The sequence below is a fragment of the Nycticebus coucang genome, chromosome 22, assembly GCF_027406575.1.
Source record: "Nycticebus coucang isolate mNycCou1 chromosome 22, mNycCou1.pri, whole genome shotgun sequence".
NCBI classification, from domain to species: domain Eukaryota; kingdom Metazoa; phylum Chordata; class Mammalia; order Primates; family Lorisidae; genus Nycticebus; species Nycticebus coucang.
The window spans coordinates 59,080,516-59,106,313 of record NC_069801.1 but is presented as its reverse complement, the minus strand read 5'-3'; the positions used below and the strand labels follow the sequence as shown (position 1 = coordinate 59,106,313).

Here is a 25,798-nt window from a genome sequence, read left to right as displayed (position 1 = left end):
AGAAGGAAAGAAAAAGAGAGAGGGACAGAGAAGAAAAGAGAGAGAGAGACACACACAGAAAGAGACACAGACAGCGGGAGAGAGAGAAAGTCATTCATTTCCAAGTTGAGGTGCTTTAGAATTGCTCCGACTGCGGACGGGATGGGGACCCTGAGGAAGCCCACGAAGGGCACCACCGGGAAGGGGAGTCCACAGTAAACAAGGTAAAACCAGTGAGCCTGAGGTCATTCAGCTCTAACCGCTATCAGAAATAACCAACAAAACTGCAAATAAAGGTGGGATCAGAATTTTACCAAAAAAAAAAAAAAAAAACCCAACCAGGTATGCTACCAACTTCTTTGTCAGTTATTTAAATAAAGGACCTCTCAGGAGCCTCCAAAGATGGGGAAAATAAACGGAAAGCACAGTTCCCGTAGCCACTTCCTTCCTCGCCCAGGGACCCCGCAGTGGTTTCAGTCTAAGAGGGTCAAGTTACATTTTCCTAACACTTAGAAATTCCTGTGTGTTTCTTCCCCCGTCAACTTTACCTCGAGAAGCTCGTCTTCCGGCTGTAGGAGACACAAGGTGTCCACAGGACCCCCAGGGACTATTGAAGAGATATAATGGTGCCCGTTGAAGGAGTCCACTTCCACGCCGAGCCTCAGAGTGTGAATGGGCAGCAGCTGCAGCGGGACAGGGAGCAAGGATCAGACGTGACGAGGCCACACCTGCCTGCTAATCCTCCATCCACTGTTTCTATGTGAAAACCCCACCTCTTCAAACAGATCACCAAAATTTTTGAAGAGGTCAATAACGGGAAAATAGAATAAAATTAAATAGAATAAAATCATGGACTCCTGGGTCTTCCGGCTGTCCCTCCTCCTTTTCTCTCGGGTTCCCTGGGAATGCAGAGAGATGCACAAAGCCCTGCCTTCCCATCTGAGTCCACACGTGCTGCAGGGCCCGGTCTGTGTGCTGTGCCTCACGCTCCTGCAGGGCTCCGAGCCCCACAGCACCCTGGCTCTCCTGTCCTACCTGACTACCATCTACTCACACTGCAGTGCGAAGGCAGCCCCAGAAAACGCGCCTCCAGGTGGGGTTCAAGCACGCCCTGTGCTCGCCTCCACCGGAGCTTTAGAATTCCTGTTATCATTTCTCCTTTCTTCCATCCCCCTCACACAATTTTTTTTTTTAGACAGTCTTAAGTTGTCACCCTCGGTACAGTGTCGTGGAGTCACAGCTCACAGCAACCTCAAGGCTTAAGCGATTCTCTTGCCTCAGCCTCCCAAGTAGCTGGGACTCAGGTGCCCACTACAACACGTGGCTATTTTTTTGTTGTTGTTGCTACAGTTGTCATTGTTGTTTAGCAGCCCCTAAGGGCGCCGCCATCTCACACAAAATTGAATACAGAAGTCTGTACCTTTCAACTCTATAACCTCAGAAGCAGGCACTAAACATAGGCTCACAAAATGCTGTCTGAACTAACTCAGGACAGAATCTCGCCCAAGACGTCTTTCTCCTTCCAGCCAACTTAGAGAATATCTCCAGTTTGAGGAAGGCAATCATTATCCATTCTAAGGCTGATTCTGTCAGTCTGTCAGGATTCGTGTGGGTTGGAATACAGATCTAGGGCTGTGAAACTCCAGCCAGTGTCAGGGTAGAGAGGTGAGCACCCAGGTAGCACTCAGCCTTATCACTGCAAAGGGCAAGGGCGGTCACTGAACTTCACGTTCAACTTTCAAAAAGGGAGCTAATGATTTCTCGTTGTGGCTGTATGAACATACAGTAAATGGGGCTAATTATGATTTACATTTCCTATAGCAATAGTGTGTTTATCTAAAAATGCCAGAGCCGCCCCTATATATAGGAAGTCAATCCCTCTCAACAGGGTGGCAGAGTGTCCCCGATGTCCCTGTTCTCTGTGGGCCCATATCCCCGAGCTTGCCACTTCCCCTTAGTCATCTGCTAAGTTCCCAGAGTGCCCTGGGCCCTGCTTCAGACACCACCCGGGGCTCCCTTCTGCCCACTGCAGACAAGCAGACCAATGTGAACTGGTAAATAGTCTAGCTGACTGTGACTTTGGTGACTTAACATGGCTTCAAGGACTTCTGGCCCTCAGACAATTTTCTGAAAATTAAATGCTCTTGACCACCAAGCACTTTGAGGTCTACAACCGTCTCTGGCAGTGAGATGTTCTAGCACACGCTTCATTTATTTTTATTTTATTTAGCATCAGAGTCTCACTCAGTCTGTCGAGCATTCTAAATGGAAGGTTGGGATTGTCCTTACTCTGTCCCCTCTCCGATTTTATTCTCACTGCTGCCGGCTCGTTCTCTCCCTTAGTCCTTGTGCCAAATCACATCTACCAAGATTGGATACGTTTGGGTCGTTTCCTTTAGCAGTACATCTACTGAAGGTGGGTAAAAACTCTTAAGAGAAATGCTTCTGTAATATCACTTTACCTGGATGGAGCTGAAACACATTCCTTTTAGTAAAGTATCATAAGAATGGAAAAGAAAGCATCCAAAGTACTCAATACTAACATGAAGCCAGCTGATGATCCGACACCCGTCCACGTAAGAGAAAACCTCAATTCAATTCAAGTTGGGGAAGGGGAAGGGGGGGAGAGTAGGGAGGGGACAGAGGGACGGGTGAGCTCCCACTTAATGGGCACAATGTAAAGTATACGCCACACCTCATGGGTGCCGGGCCCAACTACATCAGAGACTCTACCAAGCTAATGCAAACACTGTAACCTAATTGTTCCCTCAAATTAATCTAAAATTTTAAATAAAAACAACAATTTATGCACCCATCTGCCAACTGTCTTCCTCCCACCCTTTATGAGCCTAACACTGTAGGGCCGAGAGCCGCCTGCACTATGAAACAGACCGTCATCAGTGGGCTGGCTGGGGCGCGCTTAGCGTGGATTGTTCAATTACTAGAAATTTTGTAGGCCAATTGTAAAACATAGACATTATTAAAAATGAAATTATATAAACATATAGGCTCGGTACCCGTAGCATAGTGGTTACAGCGCCAGCCACATACACGGAGGGTGGTGGGTTCGAACCCGACCCAGGCCAGCTAATCAACTGCAACAAAAAAATAGCTGGGTGTTGTGGTGGGCACCTGTAGTCCCAGCTACTTGGGAGACTGAAGCAAGAGAATTGCTTAAGTCCAAGAGTTGGAGGTTTCTGTGAGCTGTGACGCCACAGCACTCTACCTAGGCCGACAAAGTGAGACTCTGTGTAAAAAAATAAAAATAATTATATAAACTTATAAATAATAATAAACGTGATAACTACTCAAAACCTATCACCTCCTGATTTCTTTCACTATATTTTACTAACATCTATTTTCTTGGCCTGATTTAGATCTATTATATCTGCACAGATAGAAATAAGAACACAAATACTGAAGGGGTCGGGCAGTGCCTGTGACTCAAAGGACTAGGGCACCAGCCCCATATGCCAGAAGTGGTGGGTTCAAACCCAGCCCCAGTCAAAAAAAAAAAAAAAAGACTACGGAAGGGGTGGACACTGGAAAGACAGATGAACTGCTTGATTTGTTCAGCTGCTAAACGCAGTGGGGACAACAGACCAAACAGTCCTGCTCCCTTGGAGAAGCCCCTATGAGCGAGTGCCCCCGTGCACAGCTTGCCAACTCCGTGACCAGTGACGGTATTTTGGTGTCTGCCACAGAGGGATCCTTTACATCACAGACATTGGTAAATGCTACAGGTTGAAGCTGTCTAGTTTGTTTATCTAGAGCTAGACCGTCACCACTGATGTCTGCACGTGACATCCGCTGTATATTGACGGGGTGTGAACTGTGTGCAAGACGCTGAGCTGGGGCTGCGGAGTGAAGGACATGGACAGTCACTGCCCTGCAGAACTCGTATCCGGTGTGGCAGACGGAACAAGCAAGTCAGTAAACAATTAACTAACCAACCAGCAGCAGGATTACCAAGGTCCCGACGTGAGCAAAAAACACAAAGGAAAGCAGCCAAGGAGAGTGTGACCTGCCCACTTGTGATAAGAGCTGGAAGGACTCAGGAGTCAGGAGGGGGGACACAGCAGGTCGGGCCCAGCTGGGCCGAGGAGAAGGGGACGTCCAAAGTGAGATGTGAAGGGTGAGGAGGAGTCAGCCCTGGTAAAACCCTGCTGGTGGGTGGCCTGGGGAGGGGAGTGAAAGGAGAATTGCTACGTTTTTCGTTTGAGCAAAGAAGTAAATGAATAAATGAGCAAAGAGTGAACTCTGCAGAACAATTTCTGCAGAGAAATAAAAACCCAAACTGGAACAAAGACACTGCTATACACAGAGATAATACAATCCCACAAAAGATAAAGAGGTTAGGAGGAAACTGGTCCCACCAATCCCCTGCATACACACACCAGCTAATCCTGATCTATTCCCACAGCCCCATCCCCACCAGTGTGGACCAGCTGAGGTCAGGAATGGGCTGGCGCCACGGGGACCAGCAGAGGCTCACCCGGGCATCGCCTGCCCTCCGGCACGGCGCTGGGTCCATCCGGCCTCTTCCCCCAGATACCTGTTAACCACCACAAGCTCCCTAGAACCCTTACGCAGTGAACAAAACACATGTGCTCCATCTTCAACCACGCTGAACAAATAAGGCAGAAATGATGTTTATAAAATCTGTCAATTTGGAGGAGGCCTCCCTCATATTAGCTCCGAAGCTAAATCTGGGTGCAGCTGGGTTTCTAAGAGTTCACGTTACATGGCTGCAGGCTTCTCTGCAGGAGCAGGACTGTTTAATTACCTGTCCCAGCTGCATTTAGCAAGTAAACAAATCAAGCATTTCATCTGTCTCCCGAAGCTGTCCGCCCCTTCGGTATGCTGCGTTCTCAGGCAGAGAGTGGAGCGCTGAGCTGACTGGAGGGGGAGCGGTGTGACAGGCGCTTCCACGGCCGCGCACAGCGCCTTCTGATGCTTATCCAGAGCGCCTTGCAAGTGGTCCGCTATTAAACTGACAGTTAACGAGCAGCAGGATTTTCATGATCCTGCTAGGACAAGGAAAGGATGCATGAAAGCGCATCCAAGGGACATGTGACCATTGGATGACTTCCTGTCAGTGCTGAAAATGATGAGGCTCCGTTGAGATGGAGAAAGTGGGAGCCCTCTCCCATGAGCCGAGCCCTGCTACAGAGCACACTGCAGCCCACTCATTCTGCCAAAAGCTCTACTTTTAGGACGCTAAAAGTAGACATCAAAATGCTCAAATAGGAACATAAATGGTATTGCTTTTCTTGTTGTTGCAGTTTGGCTGGGGCCAGGTTCGAACCCGCCACCCTCAGTATATGGGGTCGGTGCCCTATCCCACTGAGCCACAGGCATAAATGGTATTGCTTTGAAGGAAAAGAAACTTCTGAAAAGGAAATCTTCAAAGAAGTCCCAGTGGGATGACGGAGGAAACGCCCAGAGAACCATGGGGCTGGTTCCTGTACCCCTCTCTCAAGGTGAAAGTACTAAATACCATTTAAATGTTTAAAGGTGAGGGAGTTGACTAAATGTATCACAAATAAACAACCAACTTTCCAAGGAGGAGGCTACAAGTCCTAAAGTAATCGTGACCACCAGCATCCTGGTCCCTAAAGTTCAATGCGGTCACTCAGAGGTCACACAAGACCGTCAATCCATCAGACCCTTCGTCAATAACTTGTTTTTCTCACCCCTCTAAAATTTTAACTGTGAATCTTCAAGAGTATATATAATATGTATTCTATTTGTCATATGGCAGCATATTGAAATTTCTCTTCAGTTAGCAGCAAGGTTAAGGGTTAGCCACCACTTACCATTTTCAATGTTAATTTATGTTACCTGCCAGCCCATATGATATTTGAGTTTTTGATGTGGGGATCTAACGATCGCTACTTGACTTTTTCTCTACTTTTGTGTATGCCATTTCCCACACCTGCAATATCCATTGTACTCATTTCTCCAAATCTATTCTCCAGAGCAGAGGTCCTCAAACTTTTTAAACAGGGGGCCAGTTCACTGTCCCTCAGACCGTCGGAGGGCCGGACTATAGTTTAAAAAAAAAAAAAGAACACATTCCTGTGCACACTGCACGTATCTTACTTTGAAGTAAAAAAACAAAACGGGAACAAATACAATCACACCGCTTCATATGGAGTTTGAGGACCCCTGCCCCAGAGTATAGTTCAAATGCCATCCTCCCAATAAGCCCCCTTCATCTGTCCTATGGAAGCGATATCCTTCCCCAACACGTATCAGGCAGCTTAACAAATACCTGAACAATAATTCTCAAAGATTCAGAAAACAGGTAAGGAGGACAGGATAGGGAGTGTGTATTCCCAAGAAGCCCCTCCAAGGTCTCTGATGCACCACCTGCCGTGGTAGGCGACCACAGTGACAGCAGCTAGGTGACCACAGTGACAGCAGCTGCGTGCCCCCGTCCTGGTGTTCCCTGTCCCAAGAGGGCAGAGCGTGCGGTCACAAGCCTGAGCATGCGGTCACAAGCCTGAGCACCACAGCGTGGCTCTGGGGAAGAGTGAGAGGACTGAGACAGGAAAGAAACTTACTTTTTGTAGTGCACACGTCTATACCTTTTGAATTTTATGTTGCATCTGTGTATTATCTGTTCAAAATTAAAAAGAAAAGAATGGTACAGGCTAGGAAGCCAGATAACCCCTAATGTGCGTGTTACTAGTTGCACGTGACCTCTGGCAAGTTACTTTACTGCCTGACACTCGAGTTTCCCATATTAAAAATGGGAAGTAGGAAATGCTTGCCAAGCGGTAGGGTTACAGTGAGAAATAAAGGGGAAAATGTATTTAAAGCAAAGCAGCAGCCTTGGTAACTGAAGGGGAACACCCACCGCAACCCCTAGAAAAGCCAGTAAATCCCACTGCCTTAAAATTTATATTTGCACATTACGGACTGGGGGGGGGGGCACATTTTAATGTTCTCTGGCTCAGGAAATATAATGCAGGAGGGAAATAAAGTAAAATCTATCAATCTGTCATGTCGCAACCAGGGAACAGGACTGGGGTTTCTGTCTCCCGTGTGAAAGCTATTATTCATGCTCACTGCATATTACAGCTGATGGCCGGCAGAAAGGTCACTGGAAGGAGCTTAATGCTTCTTCCTTACAGAGCTGTGATTATCTTAATAGTAAACACTTGCCAAGAAAGCCATCCCTAAAAGCAAAAGTCTCCCCAGATGCGGGAAAACCGTTCTTGTGTCATGATTAACAGCTTCCTAGAAGCCACTCAGCTGATGCTCAAGCCACTGTAAACAGCTTTTGCTGCCCTCTTTCCCAACTCCGTCCACCTCAGAAGAAAACTGTACCTATTAACGCGAGCCCATGATAGACAAAGATGCTTCTTGATCATCCCTTCGATAGTGGTGGCCATGCAGCTGGACAGTGAGGTCCACAGACATGCAGACTGGGGACCGAAGACCTCTGAAGGGTGGACCTCTGAAGTCCACATGTATCACCACAGCCCTTAAGGGCCTGCTGCCCAGCCTTACTCCCAACCTCATTCTAACAACATCCAGCTTTCAGGGCGGTGCCTGTGACTCAAAGGAATAAGGTACGGGCCCCATATGCCGGAGGTGGCGGGTTCAAACCCAGCCCTGGCCAAAAAAAAGAACAACATCCAGCTTTCAGGGCGGTGCCTGTGGCTCAAAGGAGTAAGGTGCGGGCCCCATGTGCCAGAGGTGGAGGGTTCAAACCCAGCCCTGGCCAAAAAAAAAAGAACAACATCCAGCTTTCAACCTAGCTTGATCCATCCATCCCCCAACACACACCAGTGTTTTCCCACAACAGGGCTGCAGTTCTGCTGCTCCTCTGCTCCCAGCCAGGCACCTGCTGTCCTTCCAGCCCAAGCTCCGACAGGCTTACCCTGGCTTCCCGGCTCAGGTGGCCTCCCCTCATTACACTGTGTCCACCCTTCTGATTCACTTGCAACACTTCTTACAAGTTGCAACTGTCTTACCAGGTTATTTTTTACTTGTCTATTATTAAGCCCTTGCCTAATCCAGAACCTATGCCCTATATGCCCTAGGAGAGCACAGACCTTCCCATTTTCCTTCCTGCAGATGGTAGCACATTTCTGGCACAGAATGGGAGATTTGTAAATATTTCAGGAATGAACAAACACACGACCCCATGGCCACTCTCTGGCTGTATAATTTTAGATGAGTCACTCACTCTCAGGCAACCTTTAGTATCCACATCTGCAAAGGGGTTTTGATTCTCCAGTTAAAATCTTCTTTATATCTTGCAGGGAGAAATGAGAAGCTACTGAATAAGACCTAAACTTCTAGCCAGGCATGGTAGCTTACGCCTGTAATCCCAGCTATTTGGGAGGCTGAGGATGGTTTGAGGGCAGGAGTTCAAGACCAGCCTCAGCAGCATAGTGAGACCTTCATCTCTTTAAAAACAAAAAAAACCTAAACTCCCCATTATAAGGGAGTTTATAAAATGATTTTGGCTTATCAAAATAAAGAAACATTCTCTGGACATTTATAACTAATAAATATAACAACATAATAAAATGGGTGATCGTTATATGGAAAAACTATACATTCCTTCTCTCCTTCAAAAACACCTGAAACAAAACGATGGGTACACTGATGACAAATACGGAGGACATGCGGGTGACAAGGACATATAAAAAGACAATACTGCAATAGGGGAAACTCTTCTCATTTCAGTGCAAAAAATACAAAAAGACAGAAAGAACAATAACTCTTTGTCACAACAAACTTTCAATTCAATGTTTTCAAATAGGAAAATAGTGTATTAAAAGGGCCTTTAAGGGCAGCAGCTGTGGCTCAAGGAGTAGGGCGCAGGCCCCATATACCAGAGGTGGGTTCAAACCCAGCCCCGGCCAAAAACTGCAAAAAAAAAAAAGGCCTTTAAAAGATCAGAGTCTAGAGGTACTAGATTCATGCAATGAGGAAATAAAACAACCATTTATGAGACATTTGTTATACGTTGAAACCAAGCTATATTTAATATATGCCTTAGTGAATATATTGATATTTAATCTTCTACAACACAATTATTATTGTTCCTATTACATAGAAAAAATTAGGCTGGTTATTTCATCTCCTCACATGTCACCTTTTTAATAAGCTCTTCCCTGACCAATCTATCTAAAATTGCAAACCCACCCCCCTTTCTGCAATCCACATCCATCTTCTCTGCCTAAATATGCTCATGGCACGTATCAATGGCACTACAGAACTTATTTTTGGTCTCCCCCAGTTATACAGAGTGCCAAAAATATGTATACACATTTTAAGAAAGGGGAAAACTGTGTTAAAATCGTAATACTTAAGCCATGTTTGACTTTTACAATTGTAAGAGGTGCTGAAATGTGACCTCTTTCATCTTTTGTTACTGGTATATATTATTCCAATTTTTTTTTTAATTTTTTTTGTTTCGTAGAGACAGCATCTCACTTTACTGCCTTCAATAGAGTGCCATGATGTCACAGGACTCACAGCAACCTCCAGCTCTTGGGCTTCAGCGATTCTCCTGCCTCAGCCTCCCCAAGCAGCTGGGACTACAGGCGCCCACCACACGCCCAGCTATTTTTTGGTTGCAGTTCAGCCGGGGCTGGGTTTGAACCCGCCACCCTCGGTACATGGGACCGGCGCCCTACTCACTGAGCCACAGGCGCCGCCCGAGTATTACAATTTTAATACAGTTTTTTCTTTCAATGTGTATAACCTTTTTTGGCACCTCTGTATGTGAGTTCTGCAGGACTGTTGGGGCCTGCGATGCCGTGTCTCTGCCCTGACTCAGGGCCTTGTCGGAACCGGGATGCTGGGTCTCCAGCCCCAGCCCACTCAACTGCACGTGGGCCGCTGCACCAGCTTACTTGGGGTAGGTCTCGTTCAGGTCTCAGGTGCTGAAGCACCTTAGAAGTCACAGTCAGTATTAGGAGGAGCGAGCATCTCAGCAGCAGTCTTAGTAGGAGAGCGCCGATGAGGCATCCTCCCGGCAAGAAGTGGACCCAAAGGAGGAGCCCCCAGCTAACTTCTCCCAACACTATTTATAGAAGTGATCCTGTAGCCTCCTGCACCACAGGTGTGGAGACTGCTAACCAATGATGTACACACTTTGTGCCCTCGTGTGTCTCACTAACGAGAGCCAAAGATGTCAAATCCCTTCCCCAATCCCTTACTGCGAAAGTATGTATCACAGGTGCCTCCTACACAGGACAGTGAATTTAATTCCCGCTTTGTTCTCTTCTGGAGCCCCGTGCCCAGCAGAGGACCTGGCCCAGAATAGACGTCAATATGTATTTGATGAATTAATGGACAGCTGAATGTACTGTGAGGTTTCTATGATGCAATCCTGAAAGTTTGTTCAACTCAAAGCTCTTCTACCCCTTTCTACCAGTTACTATGTGCAAATATATAAATCAGAGGCTGATCAGGAAAGCAGATAAGTTAGTCAGAGTAATGGCAGGGAACTAGGGAGTGAGGGTTAAAAGAACACCATCTCCCTAGAGAAAGAGACATACATTCTTTAAAAATGTACACAGAGTGCGCTCACTAGTTCTCTTCCTTGCTGTTTATTTATTATAAAATCTGGTGATTTGAGGTGTCATGACTTTGCACCTGGGAGGACAGACATCTAAAGCTGAACTGTGTGATGACCTGAGCCCGAGCCAGGGCAGTTTCACCCATAAGGACATTTCTTTTCTTTTCTTTTTTTTTTTTTGAGATAGAGTTTCACTCTGTTGCCCTCTGTAGAGTGCTATGGCATCACAGCTCACAGCAACCTCCAACTCTTGGGCTTAAGCGATTCTCTTGCCTCAGCCTCCCAAGTAGCTGGGATTTCAGGCGCCTGCCTCAAGGCGTGGCTTTTTTTGTTGTTGCCGTTGTCATTGCTGTTTAGCAGGCCCAGGCCAGGTTCACACCTGCCAGCCTGGGTGTATGTGGTCAGTGCCCTAACCACTAAGCTACGGGTGCTGCCCATAGGAACATTTCTTGAATTCTAAAGTTACACAGGAGGCCAAAAGCCAATCAGGAAAGCTCTGAGTACCAAGGCAAATAAGTCAGCAGCCCTAGAGTACTGCGGATACGACATTAGAGTTCAGATCCGGAAGTGTAAGGGGACTGCAAACACCGCAGGCTCTTCAGTGGGACGCCTGGAAAGCAGGTGATAAGACCAAAGGCAAAATAGAGATCGCTGTATCCTTCCCGGGACTGGACCCTCAGACGACCACCCACCACCATCACCACACACTCCTGTCTAGTAGACAGAGGTAGACGCAGGTGACTAGCATCATCGGAACCCATTGGTGGTTGAGCGACATCCAATCAAATTATGGCGTGATAAGAAATACAGCGAAATTACCAGTGAGACAGGACATGAGACAACAGAAAGAGATCTGGGGCTGATCCCGGCTTTGGGGCTAATTATTTAAAGTCTTCATAAGCTATGGTTAACATGTCTAAGAAACAGAGGGAAAAAGCAGCAAATGTAGATTTTCTTCACATTGAGAACTTTCCCTGAGAATTATAATCAAAAAAGAAAAGAAAAAGAGGAAATTCTGGGTACAGGCGAAACTTACTAAAGGCAGAATACAAATGTCTACATACAATAACTAAGAAAATGCCATGAAGGCTACATTGAACAGTTTGATGAGAATATTTCAGATTGTATATGAAACCAGCACATTGTACCCCTTGATTGCACTAATGTACACAGCTATGATTTAACAATAAAAATAAATTAATTAAAAAAAAATTTAAACACATATACCTTTAAGACTAGAATCCTACTTACATGTTATAGAAATGCAATCACCACTATATAAATATATTTTAAAAAAAAGAAGAGGAAATTCCAAAATAGAAAAACATAATGATTAAAATTGAGCGCTGAGGGCGGCGCCTGTGGCTCAAGGAGTAGGGCGCTGGTCCCATATGCTGGAGGTGGTGGGTTCAAACCCAGCCCCGGCCAAAAAAAACCACAAAAGGAAATGAAATTTAGTAAACTGGAAGAGAATTAAATGGAAACTATTCAATATCTAAGAGGTTGGTGGAATTAAAGAACAATTTTAGGGAAACTCATTGATTTATATGACAAGGATGATAATAACAACCTACCCTGTATAACTATTATAGGCACATTATAGTTAATTCTTATATAAATCTATGAGATAGGAACAAATCTATTAATGGTCCTTACATACACCAAAACTGAGACATAAGATTTAGTTGGTTTTCTAACCAGAATTTAAACTCAGGCACTTTGGTGCCAGAGTCCATTTAATCAGGAGACAGTACTGTAGTAATTAACAGTAAATGAAGGCAAGATGTGATGGGTCACATCTGCAACACTCTGGGGGGGGGGGGGGGTCCCAGGTCTACCTAAAATAGAAAAACTAGCCGGGTGTCATGGCGGATGCCCGTGGTCCCAGCTACTCAGGTGGCTGAGGCAGGAGGGTTGCTTGAACCCAAGAGTTTGAGGTTACTGTGAGCTATGACACCACAGAACTCTAACAAGGCCAACAGAGTGAGACTCTGTCTTACGGGAGAAAATATATATATGTGTGTGTGTGTGAGAGAGATCGTGCACACACGTAGTTTGGAGACATTTATATTTCTTATTCTCATTTTGAATTGAATTGCTCTCACCGTATTTAAATAGAATTATTAGTGACTAATCTAGTATTAAAAAGATGACTTTGTAAATCATTTAAAATGAACTATAAGGTGTCCCATGTTCCCTTTACATCTCAGGAGTGCTTAGTCAGTTGACTGACACAGTCACGGGGGGAAGTGACCCAAAAGGCAGGTAAGTTTAGAAGAAAGAAAGACTGTCGGGAGTCAGCCTTGAAAACTCAAACCTGCGAAATAATGGCAGACGTAGCGTAAAATTATGGGAGAGAAATATTCGTCTCAAATACTCAAAGAAGGAAACAGCAGAACTCTTTAAGAGCTCTCAGCTTCTTAGGAAGCCTGCAGGGGCACAGAAAACTGACTTTGAAAATAGCGTGTGACACCAGAGTTTAGGGAGGCTTAGCTCTCATATCCCATGTGAGGTTATGATAGAGCTTTTCAAACTCTTCTGGTATGAAAATCTTTCCTTTTTTATCATTTGTTGAGAAAGCCACCTAGAAGGCTTCTCTAAGTTTTAATTGCCCTGGCCTTTGATTATCTGGAATAGGAACTCTAAAATTAATTTGTGGTGAAGGACAGTTAAAAATGTTGGAAAAAATTGTAAAAGTTACCTTCTTCTATTTTCCCATTAGAAATAAAGCTTACCAAAAATGTTTTAAGTTCAAAACACAACCATTGCCTATACTCAGATTTTAAACTACTTTTGTCTTTGAACACCAAGACCAGTGTTTTGTTTTTGTTTTTTAATCTCATGATACACTTGAACCTAGGCATACTTAAATTATGCTGATGCAAAGAAAGAGTTAAAAAAAAGAATATACTTACTATATTTTGAACTTCTTTCAAAAATAATTTAATGAATAATCTTTTAAAAATTGGGCAGTGCCTGTAGCTCAGTGGGTAGGGAGCCAGCCACATACACTTAGGCTGGCAGGTTTGAATCTGGCCTGGGCCAGCTAAATAACAACGACAACGGCAACCAAAAAATAGCTGGGCGTTGTGGCAGGTGCCTGTAGTCCCATACTACAGCTCGGGAGGCTGAGGCAAGAGAATCGCTTAAGCCCAAGAGTTTGCGGTTGCTGTGAGCTGTGATGCCACGGCACTCTACCCTCTACCCAGGGCAACAGCTTGAGACTCTGTCTCAAAAAAAAAAAAAAAAAAAAAAAATTTTCACAGCACACCTAAGATCCTCTCATGGCACACTGGTAGAAAATCACTGATCTAGAACTAAAGGCTTTAAAAGTCTCTATTCCTGGTCCTACTTTATAGGGACATTTTTAAAAAGACTCAGAACATCTGAAAAGCTAACACACTCTGCACAAGATTACTACACATACACCTTAGTGGGCAAGAGAGTCAAACCTGGGTATTTGGCTTCTGGAAGTTGCATAAGGAATCCCATATTCTTTTCCATATTCTTTCCAAGTATCTCTAACCATTATCTATCTTACCAGTGAGACCCGTGACATTTCCAGAAAACATCTAAGACTAAAATTCTGGAAACTTTAGATCACAATAGTTTCTACAGCAAGAATTTAACGAAAGTTCTTTGAACAATAAAAAAACAGGTAACATCTTTAAAAAATAATGCTTACCTTTGAATATTTTTGTAACTCAGCATCATCCGCAATTTGTGTGTCCAAAGTAGCCACCTAAATTTATAAGAAACATATTTTTGATAATTCTTTTTATTTTTGATATTTGTCAAGGCATAACTTGACTTCCCCTAGGTTTTCTGAAATATATCTGCAAAACTTATATATTGATAACTCCGTCTGACCTACATTATAATCTCTTTCCCACGTTTCTGAAATCCAGAAGTATAACACATAATATAAAATTTCAGAGTACATTTTTTTTCTTTTTTTGTAGAGACAGAGTCTCACTGTACCGCCCTCGGGTAGAGTGCTGTGGCGTCACACAGCTCACAGCAACCTCTAACTCTTGGGTTTTACGCGATTCTCTTGCCTCAGCCTCCCGAGCAGCAAATTTCAGAGTACATTTTCATTACTGTTCTTAATGCCAGTCTTTTTTCCTAAATTATCTAAAAGTTGAACAGAAATATATGGACACACATATATACTATTTTAAAAAATCCATGATCCCTAAAATTTTAATATAATCCTCCACTATAGTAAACCCATAAAAATTTTACTCTTTTGACAAAATCAAGAGTATGGCCATTTTTACTTTCAGATTCAAGCCTCCAAACAAAATTTGCAGGTTAATAAAGTCAAGATGAGTTTGGAAAAACTGAAATGTCTCTGACTTTCCCCAATGAACTCAAACCATTTCCCAGGGAGAAACAGGCTGGCCAAGACACAAACAGAAAGACCTGGTCCCTGGTGAGAAGCTCATGGAATACCTAAAAGCTTTTAATCCTGGCCTAAAATAGTATTCTAAGCTTCAATGTGGACATCCACAGAAATGAATTCCTTGCAAGCAGAAGTACTATGGCACTGATGATTAACATCTGTTAGTTGTTAATAAAATAACAACGCATCTGGAGGGAAAGGGGAAGTTAAACAATGAACCACCTAAAACTTCTAAAAGTACTGCATTCCAGACAAGTAGACATGGGAGAAAGGGCGGTAGGAGACGCTGGAGCCCATGCGTGCATTCATTCATTCACCATGCATGCATTCGTTCACCATGCATTCATTCACCATGCATGCATTCATTCACCATGCATGCATTCATTCATTCACCATGCATGCATTCGTTCACCATGCATTCATTCACCAAGCATGCATTTATTCATCATGCATGCATTCATTCACCAAGCATGCATTCACCATGCATGCATTCATTCATTCGCCATGCATTCATTCATTCATTCACGCATGGCCTACCCTTTCTGAGTTTCATTTCCTCAAACAACAAATCCTGACTTTTAGTGAGTCTCCTCTTTCTAGCCTGTCTGCTATGAGCCCACCATGTGATGGTTGGATTTTAAAAGCGTGGTTATTTTAAACAAACAAAAAAGAACCCATCACTGGTGCAACAAATTATTTTGAATATCACACCACTAAGGTTAGTAGGAAAGGCCATCAGCTGGGGATAGCCTAACGACAGTTTTCAAAATCCACGAAGCAGAGAAGTAGTGGTCCATGAGAACCGCCAGGCAAGCACAAAGTTAGCTGAAGAAAAAATATGAACTGTTTCTATTCATCTTCATGACACTGGAAATGTTGTGACAATAGATAGTGGCTGGATATTCTAAACTAAGAAGAGAAAAAAAGAAATCTCTACCCAGTCAATAAGTGCTAATCATAAACTTATGTAAGTAAAAGTGAATGCTAATAAGAACTTAGAAGAATATTTTATTACTAATGCATCCAACGATTAGCTTTTTTTTTGCAGTTTTTGGCTGGGGCTGGATTTGAACCCCCCACCTCCAGTATATGGGGCCGGCGCCCTACTCCTCTGACCTATAGGTGCTGCCCCACCATAGAAGCTTTTCTAAGTGCAGCTCTTCTGCTTTCATGTGGATTCACATGGAGAAACGTAATCAATCCTCTACTCAATGAATCTCATAACAGGTGAAAGTTGGTCTAATGGACCACTGGTATGACAAACTTATTCCTAACCTAAATTACTTCCTGTTCTTCCAAATAATAATACATTTAATAATCATTCCTTTATTAATACATTTAATACATTTGATAATCATTCCTTCATTTTTCACATAAAACTGTAAGATTCTCTGAAACACAGAACTAATAATCCACAGCCCTTTCAGTGTACAATAAAACAAACAGATCATAAAAGCAATCATAAAAATGCTAGCCATTTTAAGCAGCTGATACAGGTTATAAATTTAAAGGCAAGCCCTCCACCTCCTAACATTTTTCTGCCTATTGTCAGCTTAGATTGTTTCCACATGAACTGAGTGTCTGCTAATTGTAACTGAAGCTTGTGTGCAGGTCCTCAATTATTCCTACAGTTTAAAATGTTAAAAAAAAAAAAAAATCAACTGGGGCGGAGCCTGTGGCTCAAAGGAGTAGGGCACTGGCCCTATATGCCGGAGGTGGTTCAAATCCAACCCCGGCCAAAAAATGCAAAAAAAAAAAAAAAACAGAAAAGTCAATTGATTGACCCAATACGGAAAAAAGACAGGAAGGAAAAAATAAAAGAAGGGCTGTTCTTTGACTCTCCCATTTAAAAAACTTGCAGTGTTAGGAGCTTCTCGTGAAATGAGACATGAGTGTTTTTTATTACAGGATTTTAAACATACCATTACTTCATAATCAGGACCCAAAAGGCTTTCCCATCTGGATTTCAGTTCATTTTTTTCTGGAGAGTCTGGAACTCTTTCTGGATTTAAAAAACAAAACAAACAAAAAGAACTTGAAGCTACTGTAAGCCAAACACACTTAACTACTAAATTCTTCTATAACAGCAGTTTCCGTAAGTAAAGGGGAAATGAATAAAAAGCAAAAGGTATTCTTAACTTAGGTCTTCAAGGTAAAGTCAATCAGAGAGACTTATAAGAAAGAGACTAAGGTAAAATGTAAAGACCAGCTGTGACCAAATTAGGAAGGAGCTTTTGTTGTTAAGGAATATTTTAAAGAAAAGAGGAAATGGTAAATTATAAATGAAATTTGAGGTGTGGGAGAAAGGCCCGTTCCTTTCCGTCTGGCGGCAGCCATCAGGTGAGCCAAGATGGGTGCACACAAGTACATCCAGGAGCTGTGGAGGAAGAAGCAGTCTGATGTGATGCGCTTTCTTCTGAGGGTCCGCTGCTGGCAGGACCGCCCGCTCTCTGCGCTCCGCAGGGCTCCCCGCCCCACCCGACCGGATAAAGCACGCAGACTGGGATACAACGCTAAGCAAGGTTGTCTTATACAGGATTCGTGTGCGCTGTGGTGGCCGCAAACGCCCAGTTCCTAAGGGTGCAACCTATGGCAAGCCTGTCCATCACGGTGTTAACCAGCTAAAGTTTGCTTGAAGCCTGCAGTCTGTTGCTGAGGAGCAAGCTGGACGCCACTGCGGGGCTCTAAGAGTCCTGAATTCTTACTGGGTTGGTGAAGATTCAACGTACAATTTTTTTGAGGTTATCCTCATTGATCCATTCCATAAAGCTATCAGAAGAAACCCTGACACCCAGCGGATCACCAAACCAGTCCACAAGCACAGGAAGATGTGTGGGCTGACATCTGCAAGCCGGAAGAGCCGTGGCCTTGGAAAGGGCCATAAGTTCCACCGCACTATTGGTGGTTCCCGCCATGCAGCTTGGAGAAGACGCAATACTCTCCAGCTCCACCGTTACCGCTAATACCACTTACAAATGTAAGTAATGTTTGTAAAATTCATAACCTAATAAACAATTTAGGACAGTCAAAGAAAAAAAAGGAAATTTGAATTTTACACAATTTATGTGTACACATCCTATAGTTTACATGTTAGGGCAATGAGAATTTAATTTAAATATTAGTCATTTTGAAGTAATACCATTCCTGCCAACCAATGGAAAAGTAAAAACTTCTCATGTTATCTTTCCTCCTGACAAGGCATATTGCAACACCGTATAATCAGACTTCCCACGTGGGCAGCTGTAAAGGCGTGTCTGAATTCAACAAGAACCCCATGAGCGGGCGGCGCCTGTGGCTCAGTGAGTAGGGCGCCGGCCCCACATGCCCAGGGTGGCGGGTTCAAGCCCAGTCCCGGCCAAACTGCAACAAAAAAATAGCCGGGTGTTGTGGGGGGCGCCTCTGGTCCCAGCTGCTTGGGAGGCTGAGGCAAGAGAATCGCATAAGCCCAGGAGTTGGAGGTTGCTGTGAGATGTGATGCCACAGTACTCTACTGAGGGAGACAAAGTGAAACTCTGTCTCTAAAAAAAAAAAAAAGAACTCCATGAGCATTAACAGAATAGAAACTTTGGTTTTTACACGAGTCTCTCCTGCTAATCTGTTAATAGGATATTCGTATCTTCCTTTCTTGGGTAGAAAACTGCCTTTGTTGACTAGACGGTTTCAAAGCGTAAGACAGACTGTCAGCGTCCTGTCCGTCATCTACATGAACTTGGAAGCTCAGCACAGATCAAAGAACTGTAACTGGGATTACAACCTATCTCCGCTGTAGGACCAGAAAATGAACAAACTTCCTCTCTTTTTAACTTAAAAAACCTCTCAATTTTGTCTTACGATTAAAAAAGTCACAGAACATTTCTCACAACTGATATAACCACCTGCCTGGAATCAGATGTAACTTGCAGGATCAGCTCTTTTACTCTTCAGCATATAAGGCTTAATCATGATAGGAACCATTAACCGGGAGAGGCTGACCTCAGAAATCAGAGATGAGGACTAATGAACACTCAGGAACTGAAATTACTAGAACATCCATGAAATGACTATAATAACTGATCTGCTAGGTTACACTTGGCGGGTAATTAACCGGAGTCCTATTAAAACAGAAAACATTAACTCACTTGGGCTCTGCACCTTCATGTCCGTTCCTGTTAATATTCCCTTAAAAAATGCATTAAGAGTTCTAACGTCCTGGGCGGCGCCTGTGGCTCAGTCGGTAGGGCGCCGGCCCCATATACGGAGGGTGGCAGGTTCAAACCCAGCCCCGGCCAAACTGCAACCAAAAAGTAGCCGGGCGTTGTGGTGGGTGCCTGTAGTCCCAGCTACTCGGGAGGCTGAGGCAAGAGAATCGCCTAAGCCTAGGAGTTGGAGGTTGCTGTGAGCTGTGTGAGGCCACGGCACTCTACTGAGGGCCATAAAGTGAGACTCTGTCTCTACAAAAAAAAAAAAAAAAAAAAAGAGTTCTAATGTCCTGCCAGTTAACTTTCTCCCAGGTAGCAATTTCTCATCTGATAACGAATCTGAACAAAATTTTCAATGCGTTAGTTGAATTCAAAGCTTAAAATCATGGTACTCAGGTGACAGTTTACACACATGTATAAACCAATGTTAACATTTCACCAACAATCTATGTGACTACGTTTTACTTGTCAGTTGTACGATTGAAAACATAGACAGTCATGAGTTCTTAACACACCACATAAAGGCCTAAATTCTAGAGGAAAAAAATTAATTTTACTTTCAGCACCTCAGTAAATTTCAGGCTACAAAAAATAACCAGAAATACAAATAACACAATCATCTGAAACAATTATTCCAAAGGCAAACAGAGAGTGAACTTCATAGCAGTTGGAAGACTCTGCTTTTAATCTCAAACTGAAATTATACATAGGCAATGAAGAAAACAATGCAGTGAAGTTGATCCAAAAAGCGCAGATAAAGTATTTCTAGCCTGGGCACATCCGTAATCCCAGCACTTTAGGAGGCCATGGCAGAAGAATTGCTCCAGGCGAACAGTTCAAGACCAGCCTGGGCAATATAGTAAGACCCCACCTCAAAAAAAAAAAAAAAAAAAAGAATTCTAAAATTATAGTATATTTTTTTCCTTAAACAGAGTCTCACTCTAGAGTGCCGTAGCATCACAGCTCACAGCAACCTCAAATGATTGGGCTCAAATGATCCCCTGCCTCAGCATCCCGAGTAGCTGGGACTACAGGTGCCCCCTACCACACAGTAAGATGGGGTCTTACTCTTGCTCAGGCTGGTCTGGAACTCCTGAACTCAGGCGATCCGCCTGCCGGGGCCTCCCAGAGGAGGCCACAGGCATGAGCCACCATGCCTGGCCTAAAACTACAGTATTTTTTTTTTTTTTTTTGTAGAGATGGAGTCTCACTTTATCACCCTTGGTAGAGTGCTGTGGCATCTCGGCTCACAGCAACCTCCAACTCCAGGGCTTAGGCGATTCTCTTGCCTCAGCTTCCTGAGTAGCTGGGACTACAGAGGCCCGCCTCAACACCTGGCTATTTTTTGAAAACTACAGTATTTTTAACTTCAAAATGTATTTGGATTTCACCTGATAGCAAAGAAGAGTGCAAAGAACAAGGTAAACTTCCAAATCATAGGAAATATTTTAACTCAAATAAGGCCTTAACTCTTTCCTCCAGGCTAAGACAAGACAAAGCTAAAACCCCAAACTTCTCTGGAACATGGACAGTGTTAAGCCCTCCAGGGAATTTCATCTAGCAGGCAAGACTTCCTTAGCACTTCTGTGCCGGGGAGTGGGTAAGACTCAATAGGCTTGCAGAATAGAGTCTACTATAACCACTGAGATATCAAAGTTCAAAGTAAAAGAACAACATCATAAATTAATTCAAATGAAAACTGAAGAAGAAATGTATAGCAGCCTGATGATTTAATGCAACATATAAAAAACATATACACATAATTTCTTTTCTTTTCTTTTTTTTTTTTTTTTGAGAAAGAGTCTCACTATGTCACCTTCGGTAGAGTGCCGTAGCATCACAGCTCACAGCAACCTCCAACTCTTGGGCTTAAGCGATTCTCTTGCCTCAGCCTCCCAGGTGGGGCTGCAGGCGCCCACCACAATGTCCGGCTATTTTTGTTGCAGTTGTCACTGTTGTTTAGCAGGCCTGGCCCAGGTTCGAACCGGGCTCCCTTGGTCTGTGTGGCTGGCGCCATAACCACTGTGTTACGGGCACTGAGCCTGCACAGTTAATTTCTATGGTAAAAAAAGAAACGGTGCTACATGTATACACATAACCATAATCCATACCTTTGGCTGTATCAATGACAATATACAAGCTAAATTAAAAATGCTAAAAACAAGTCATTGCATACTAAAAAACATTCATTTAAAATTAATGAAACGAAGATTAAAAAAGAATATGGTCTCCAACTGTCGTAAGTGTTAAGATGTTGATAATAAGAATACTCAAATATCTTTGTCAGACAAAGTCTTACTCTGTCCAAACAGGAGCACAGTGGCCTCAGCCTAGCTCACAGCAACCTCAAACTTCTAGGTTCAACTGATCCTCCTGCCTGACCTCCCTAGAAGCTGGGACTACAGGCACCTCCTACTATGCCCGGCTGGTTTTCCTATTTTAGTAGAGACAGGCTCTCACTCTTACTCCGGCTGGTCTTGAACTCTGGAGCACAAGCAACCCTCCAGGCTCAGTCAGGTGTAGGGGCAGAGGTTGAATAGAGGAAATTTGCATGGGATTTGATTAGATAAGAGAACCAAGGAGCTGAAGGCAGCTGTGACATGCCCTTTATTCAACTTGTGGCAGCAGTGGGCAGGCATGGGGACATCCGCCTTCCTCCAGCTGGGGGTGGGGGGAGAGTGGCACAGGAAGCTGCCCCCCCACACACACACAGAAAGTCCACCTTGAGAAGTCCTGAATAAGAGGCCCATACCTGCCAGGCACCGTGGCTCACACCTGCAATCCCAGCACACCGGGAGGCCAAGGCAGGAGGACTGCTTATCTCAGGAGTTTGAGACCAGCCTGAGCAAGAGCAAGACTCCGTCTCTCCATGAAAAATACAAAAACCAGCAGGGCATTGTGGCGGGCACCTGTAGTCCCAGCTTCTTGGGAGGCTGAGGCAGGAGGATCACCTAAGCCCAAGAATTTGAGGTTGCCACGAGCTGTGATGCCACGGCACTCTACCTAGGGTGACAAAGTGGGACTCTGTCTCAAAAAAAAAAAAAAAACAAAAAAAAACCCCAACAACAACGAAGTCCTCACCTGTAGAACACCTCAGAGGCTCCTCATTCAGCAACCAGAACAACAGTGCCTCTGAATCAAGCACTCAGAGTAACAGGCACCGTGTGGCCTTCAGGCCAGAAACCCAATTAACTCATCTTCCCCACAACAGGTGTGAGCCACTGCGCCTGGCCCAGAATACTTGATTTTATATCTTTAAAATGCCTCAAGGATTCCTCACATTATGTTCACGATAAAGAGTTACTCCAAAGTGATGCTTGGTGCCTACCCAATTTGTCTAAGGCTTGTACACCATCGTTTTTTAGATTATCCATTCTTTCTTCAACTTCCTCATCTTCACCATCCAAATTACTTTCTGTTTCCACTGCTCCAGTTAGGAAGACAGACGATGTTTTTGGTGGTTCTACAATTCCTTGAAAAGAAAATAAATAAATAAAATAAATTGCTGATTTGAATCTCTAGTGGTTGAGGCCCATATTTGAGCTTATTTCACTCCTGTTCACAGCCTCATTACAAGCATCTGAGGTAACGCACAGGCATTCTGTAAGTGCCAAGTGTAACAAAAAAATCAACTCCTTGAAAAAATTAACTTGTTGACAGTATTGAAAAGAATAAGGAACTAGGTACTGAGAAGAAAAAAACCACGGTAGAGTTGAGGACAAACCAGGGATGGCTACTTCTTGATACAGCCTTGACAGAGGCAAACTTATATCTTCAAAAAAAAAGAATTAAAGAATTATTTTCTTTCTTTTTTTGAGACAGAGCCTCAAAAGATGTCACCCTGGGAAGAGTGCTACAGCATCACAGCTCACAGCAACCTCTAACTCCTGGACTTAAGCGATTCTCTTGCCTCAGCCTCCCAAGTAGCTGGGACTACAGGCGCCCACCACAACACCCAGCTAATTTTTGGTTGCAGTTGTCATTGTTGTTTAGCAGGCCCGGGCCGGGTTCAAACCTGCCACCCTTGCTGTATGTGGCCGGTGCCTTGCCAACTGAGCTACGGGCACCACTGAAAAAAAAAGAAGAATTCTTTAATGTGTTAATGGTATCATGATTATATAAGAGAATGTCCTTATTTTTATTTGTAAGTGTTATGTGTCTACCAATCATTCTAAAATGGTTCCGGGAAAAAAAAGATTCATTAGAGAAAATAAACACAGCAAAATGTTAACTGCTGGACTTAAATGGCAGTTTGGGGAATTCATTATATTATTTTTCATTTTGTATATACGTTGAAATCTTTTTGTTACAATACAAAGTTGAAATATATAGCCAGTTAAAAGTTCCTCTGATATGGCTCAGCGCCTGTGGCTCAGCTGGATTTGAGCTGGCAGGTTCAAATCCAGCCCGGGCCTGGCCAACAACAATGACAGCTGCAACCAAAAAATAGCCGGGCATTGTGGCGGGCGCCTATAGTCCCAGCTACTTGGGAGGCGGAGGCAGGAGAATCTCTTGAGCCCAGGAGTTGGAGGTTGCTGTCAGCTATGATGCCACAGCACTCTACCCAGGGCAACAGCTTGAGGTTCTGTCTCTCAAGAAAAAGAAAAGTTCCTCGGATATTAACATGGGATACTTTAAGCCACAATAGCATTTTTCTAGAATATCGCTCCACTGGTATCCATACATGCACAGCCTAGTGTAAGAATAAGAAATGCCAACCATTCAGTACAGCATTAGTCACAAGAACCAAGAGGTGGAAAGGACCTAACTATACATTACAATAAGCACATCGAGAAAATTTGGTACATACAAGCAATGAAATACTATTCAGCCTTCAAAAGAAGGTAATCCTGTAATATGCTGTGGTGTAAATGAACCAGGAGGACAGGAGATGAAGCGAAATGACTCAAGGACAGGAAACAAGGAACACAGGACTCCACTCACGTACCTGAGCATCCCAGTAGCTCATAGAAACAGCAAATAAAGTGGATGGTTGCCAAGGGCGTGGGGGTGGAAATGAGGAGCTGCTCTAGAAATCTTCTGTACAACAACGTAAACTACGCTAGAGGGTACACTTGAAAGTTTGTCAGGAGGGTAGATTTTATGTCATGTATTATATGTTTATCAAAATGAAAAAAACAAAACAAAACAGAAAGCTACCAGAATAGCTGGGGAAGACAATTACACACCAGTAGAATTTATAGTACAGAGTAACTGTCTGCCATAAAGAGCACACAGCAGCTACGCAGATGAGCACGCACAAAGTGTAAACAGCAGGAGTTCAAGGCTGCGCTGTGCAAGAGCTAGAAGCTGTACCATTTGTTCCCACTAAAGCAGACCTCAAAATGTCGACAAAGCGCAAGGCATTCAAAGATGAGCACTATGGGAGCTAGGACACGCCAGTCCCCATGTTAAGGTCCTACATGTAAAGCAGGGGTTACAAAGTGGTGTAGTGAAGCTCCTAGGGACACCAAAACTGTGAAGGAAGGGGTACAGATTTCCAGTAGAACTTATCCCAATATAAATTTAAAAGAAGGCTTGTCCAGGGCTTGTCCTATGGCTCAAAGGAGTAGGGTGCCAGCCCCATATGCCGGAGGTGGCAGGTTCAAACCCAGCCCCTGCCAAAAACTGCAAGAAACAAATACAAAAACAAAGCTAGGCTTGTCCAGTAAAGAAATGCTCAGTTGAACTCGGCTCAGCAGCTTGGGCGCCAGCCACATATACCAGGGCTGGTGGGTTCGAACCTGGCCCTGGCCTGCCAAACTATAATGAAAACTGTAACAAAAAATAGCCGGGCGTTGTGGCGGGCGCCTGTATTCCCAGCTACTTGGGAGGCTGAGGCAAGAGAATCGCTTAAGCCCAAGAGTTGGAGGTTGCTGTGAGCTGTGACACCACTGCACTTCCCTGAGGGCGACAGGGTGAAACTCTGTCTCAAAAAAAAAAAAAAAAAGGGCTTGGCGCCCATAGTTCAATGTATAGGGCACCAGCCACATACACCAAAGCTGAACCCGGCCTGGGCCAGCTAAATAACAATGACAACTGCAAACCAAAAAAAAAAAAACAAAAAACATATATATATATATATATGTGTGTGTGTGTGTGTGTGTGTGTAGAATATAAATGTCTTAACACAATAATTAAGAAAATGCCGTGAAGGCTATATTAACCAGTTTGGTGAAAACAGCTCAAATTGTATATATAACCAGCACATTGTACCCCATGATTGCATTAGTGTACACAGCTATGATTTAATAATAATAAAAAGAAAATAGTCAGGCGCTGTGGTGGGCACTGATAGTGCCAGTTACCTGGGAGGCTGAGGCAACAGAATTGCTTAAGCCCAAGAGTTTAAGATTGCTGTGAGCTGTGACACCACGGCACTCTACCCAGGGCGACAAAGTGAGACGCCATCTCAAAAATAAAAAAAAGAAAGAAAGAAATGCTCATTTGTAGATACTGGGCATGCCTGTATTCTTCGGAATAGTAATTGAAGCAAAGTCTCCATCAGAGCTATTAAAAACCATTATATTTACATAAATATTTTAAGGTCAATAAGGTATTTATATACAATTTGTGCTATTTAGGCAATTTTAAATTTTATACATTTAGTGCAGTTAACAGGGTATCTATCTTTCAGCAGTAAAATTTCCACTATCACATAAAACATAAAAAGATCCAATTGAA

General features: G+C 43.7%; 1 protein-coding gene and 1 pseudogene across 1 annotated transcript in view; one reads left to right on the top strand and one right to left on the bottom strand.

Moving 5' to 3' along the window:
* The window catches only part of PATJ (PATJ crumbs cell polarity complex component), a 408,655-nt gene that overhangs the window by 310,287 nt on the left and 72,570 nt on the right, over positions 1–25,798 (bottom strand). Inside the window, 4 exon segments of the mRNA XM_053575260.1 lie at positions 528–662; positions 14,217–14,273; positions 16,859–16,938; positions 22,443–22,586. Of these exon segments, the coding sequence (XP_053431235.1) occupies positions 528–662; positions 14,217–14,273; positions 16,859–16,938; positions 22,443–22,586 (416 nt within the window).
* LOC128574572 (60S ribosomal protein L15-like) lies at positions 17,287–17,899 on the top strand (annotated as a pseudogene).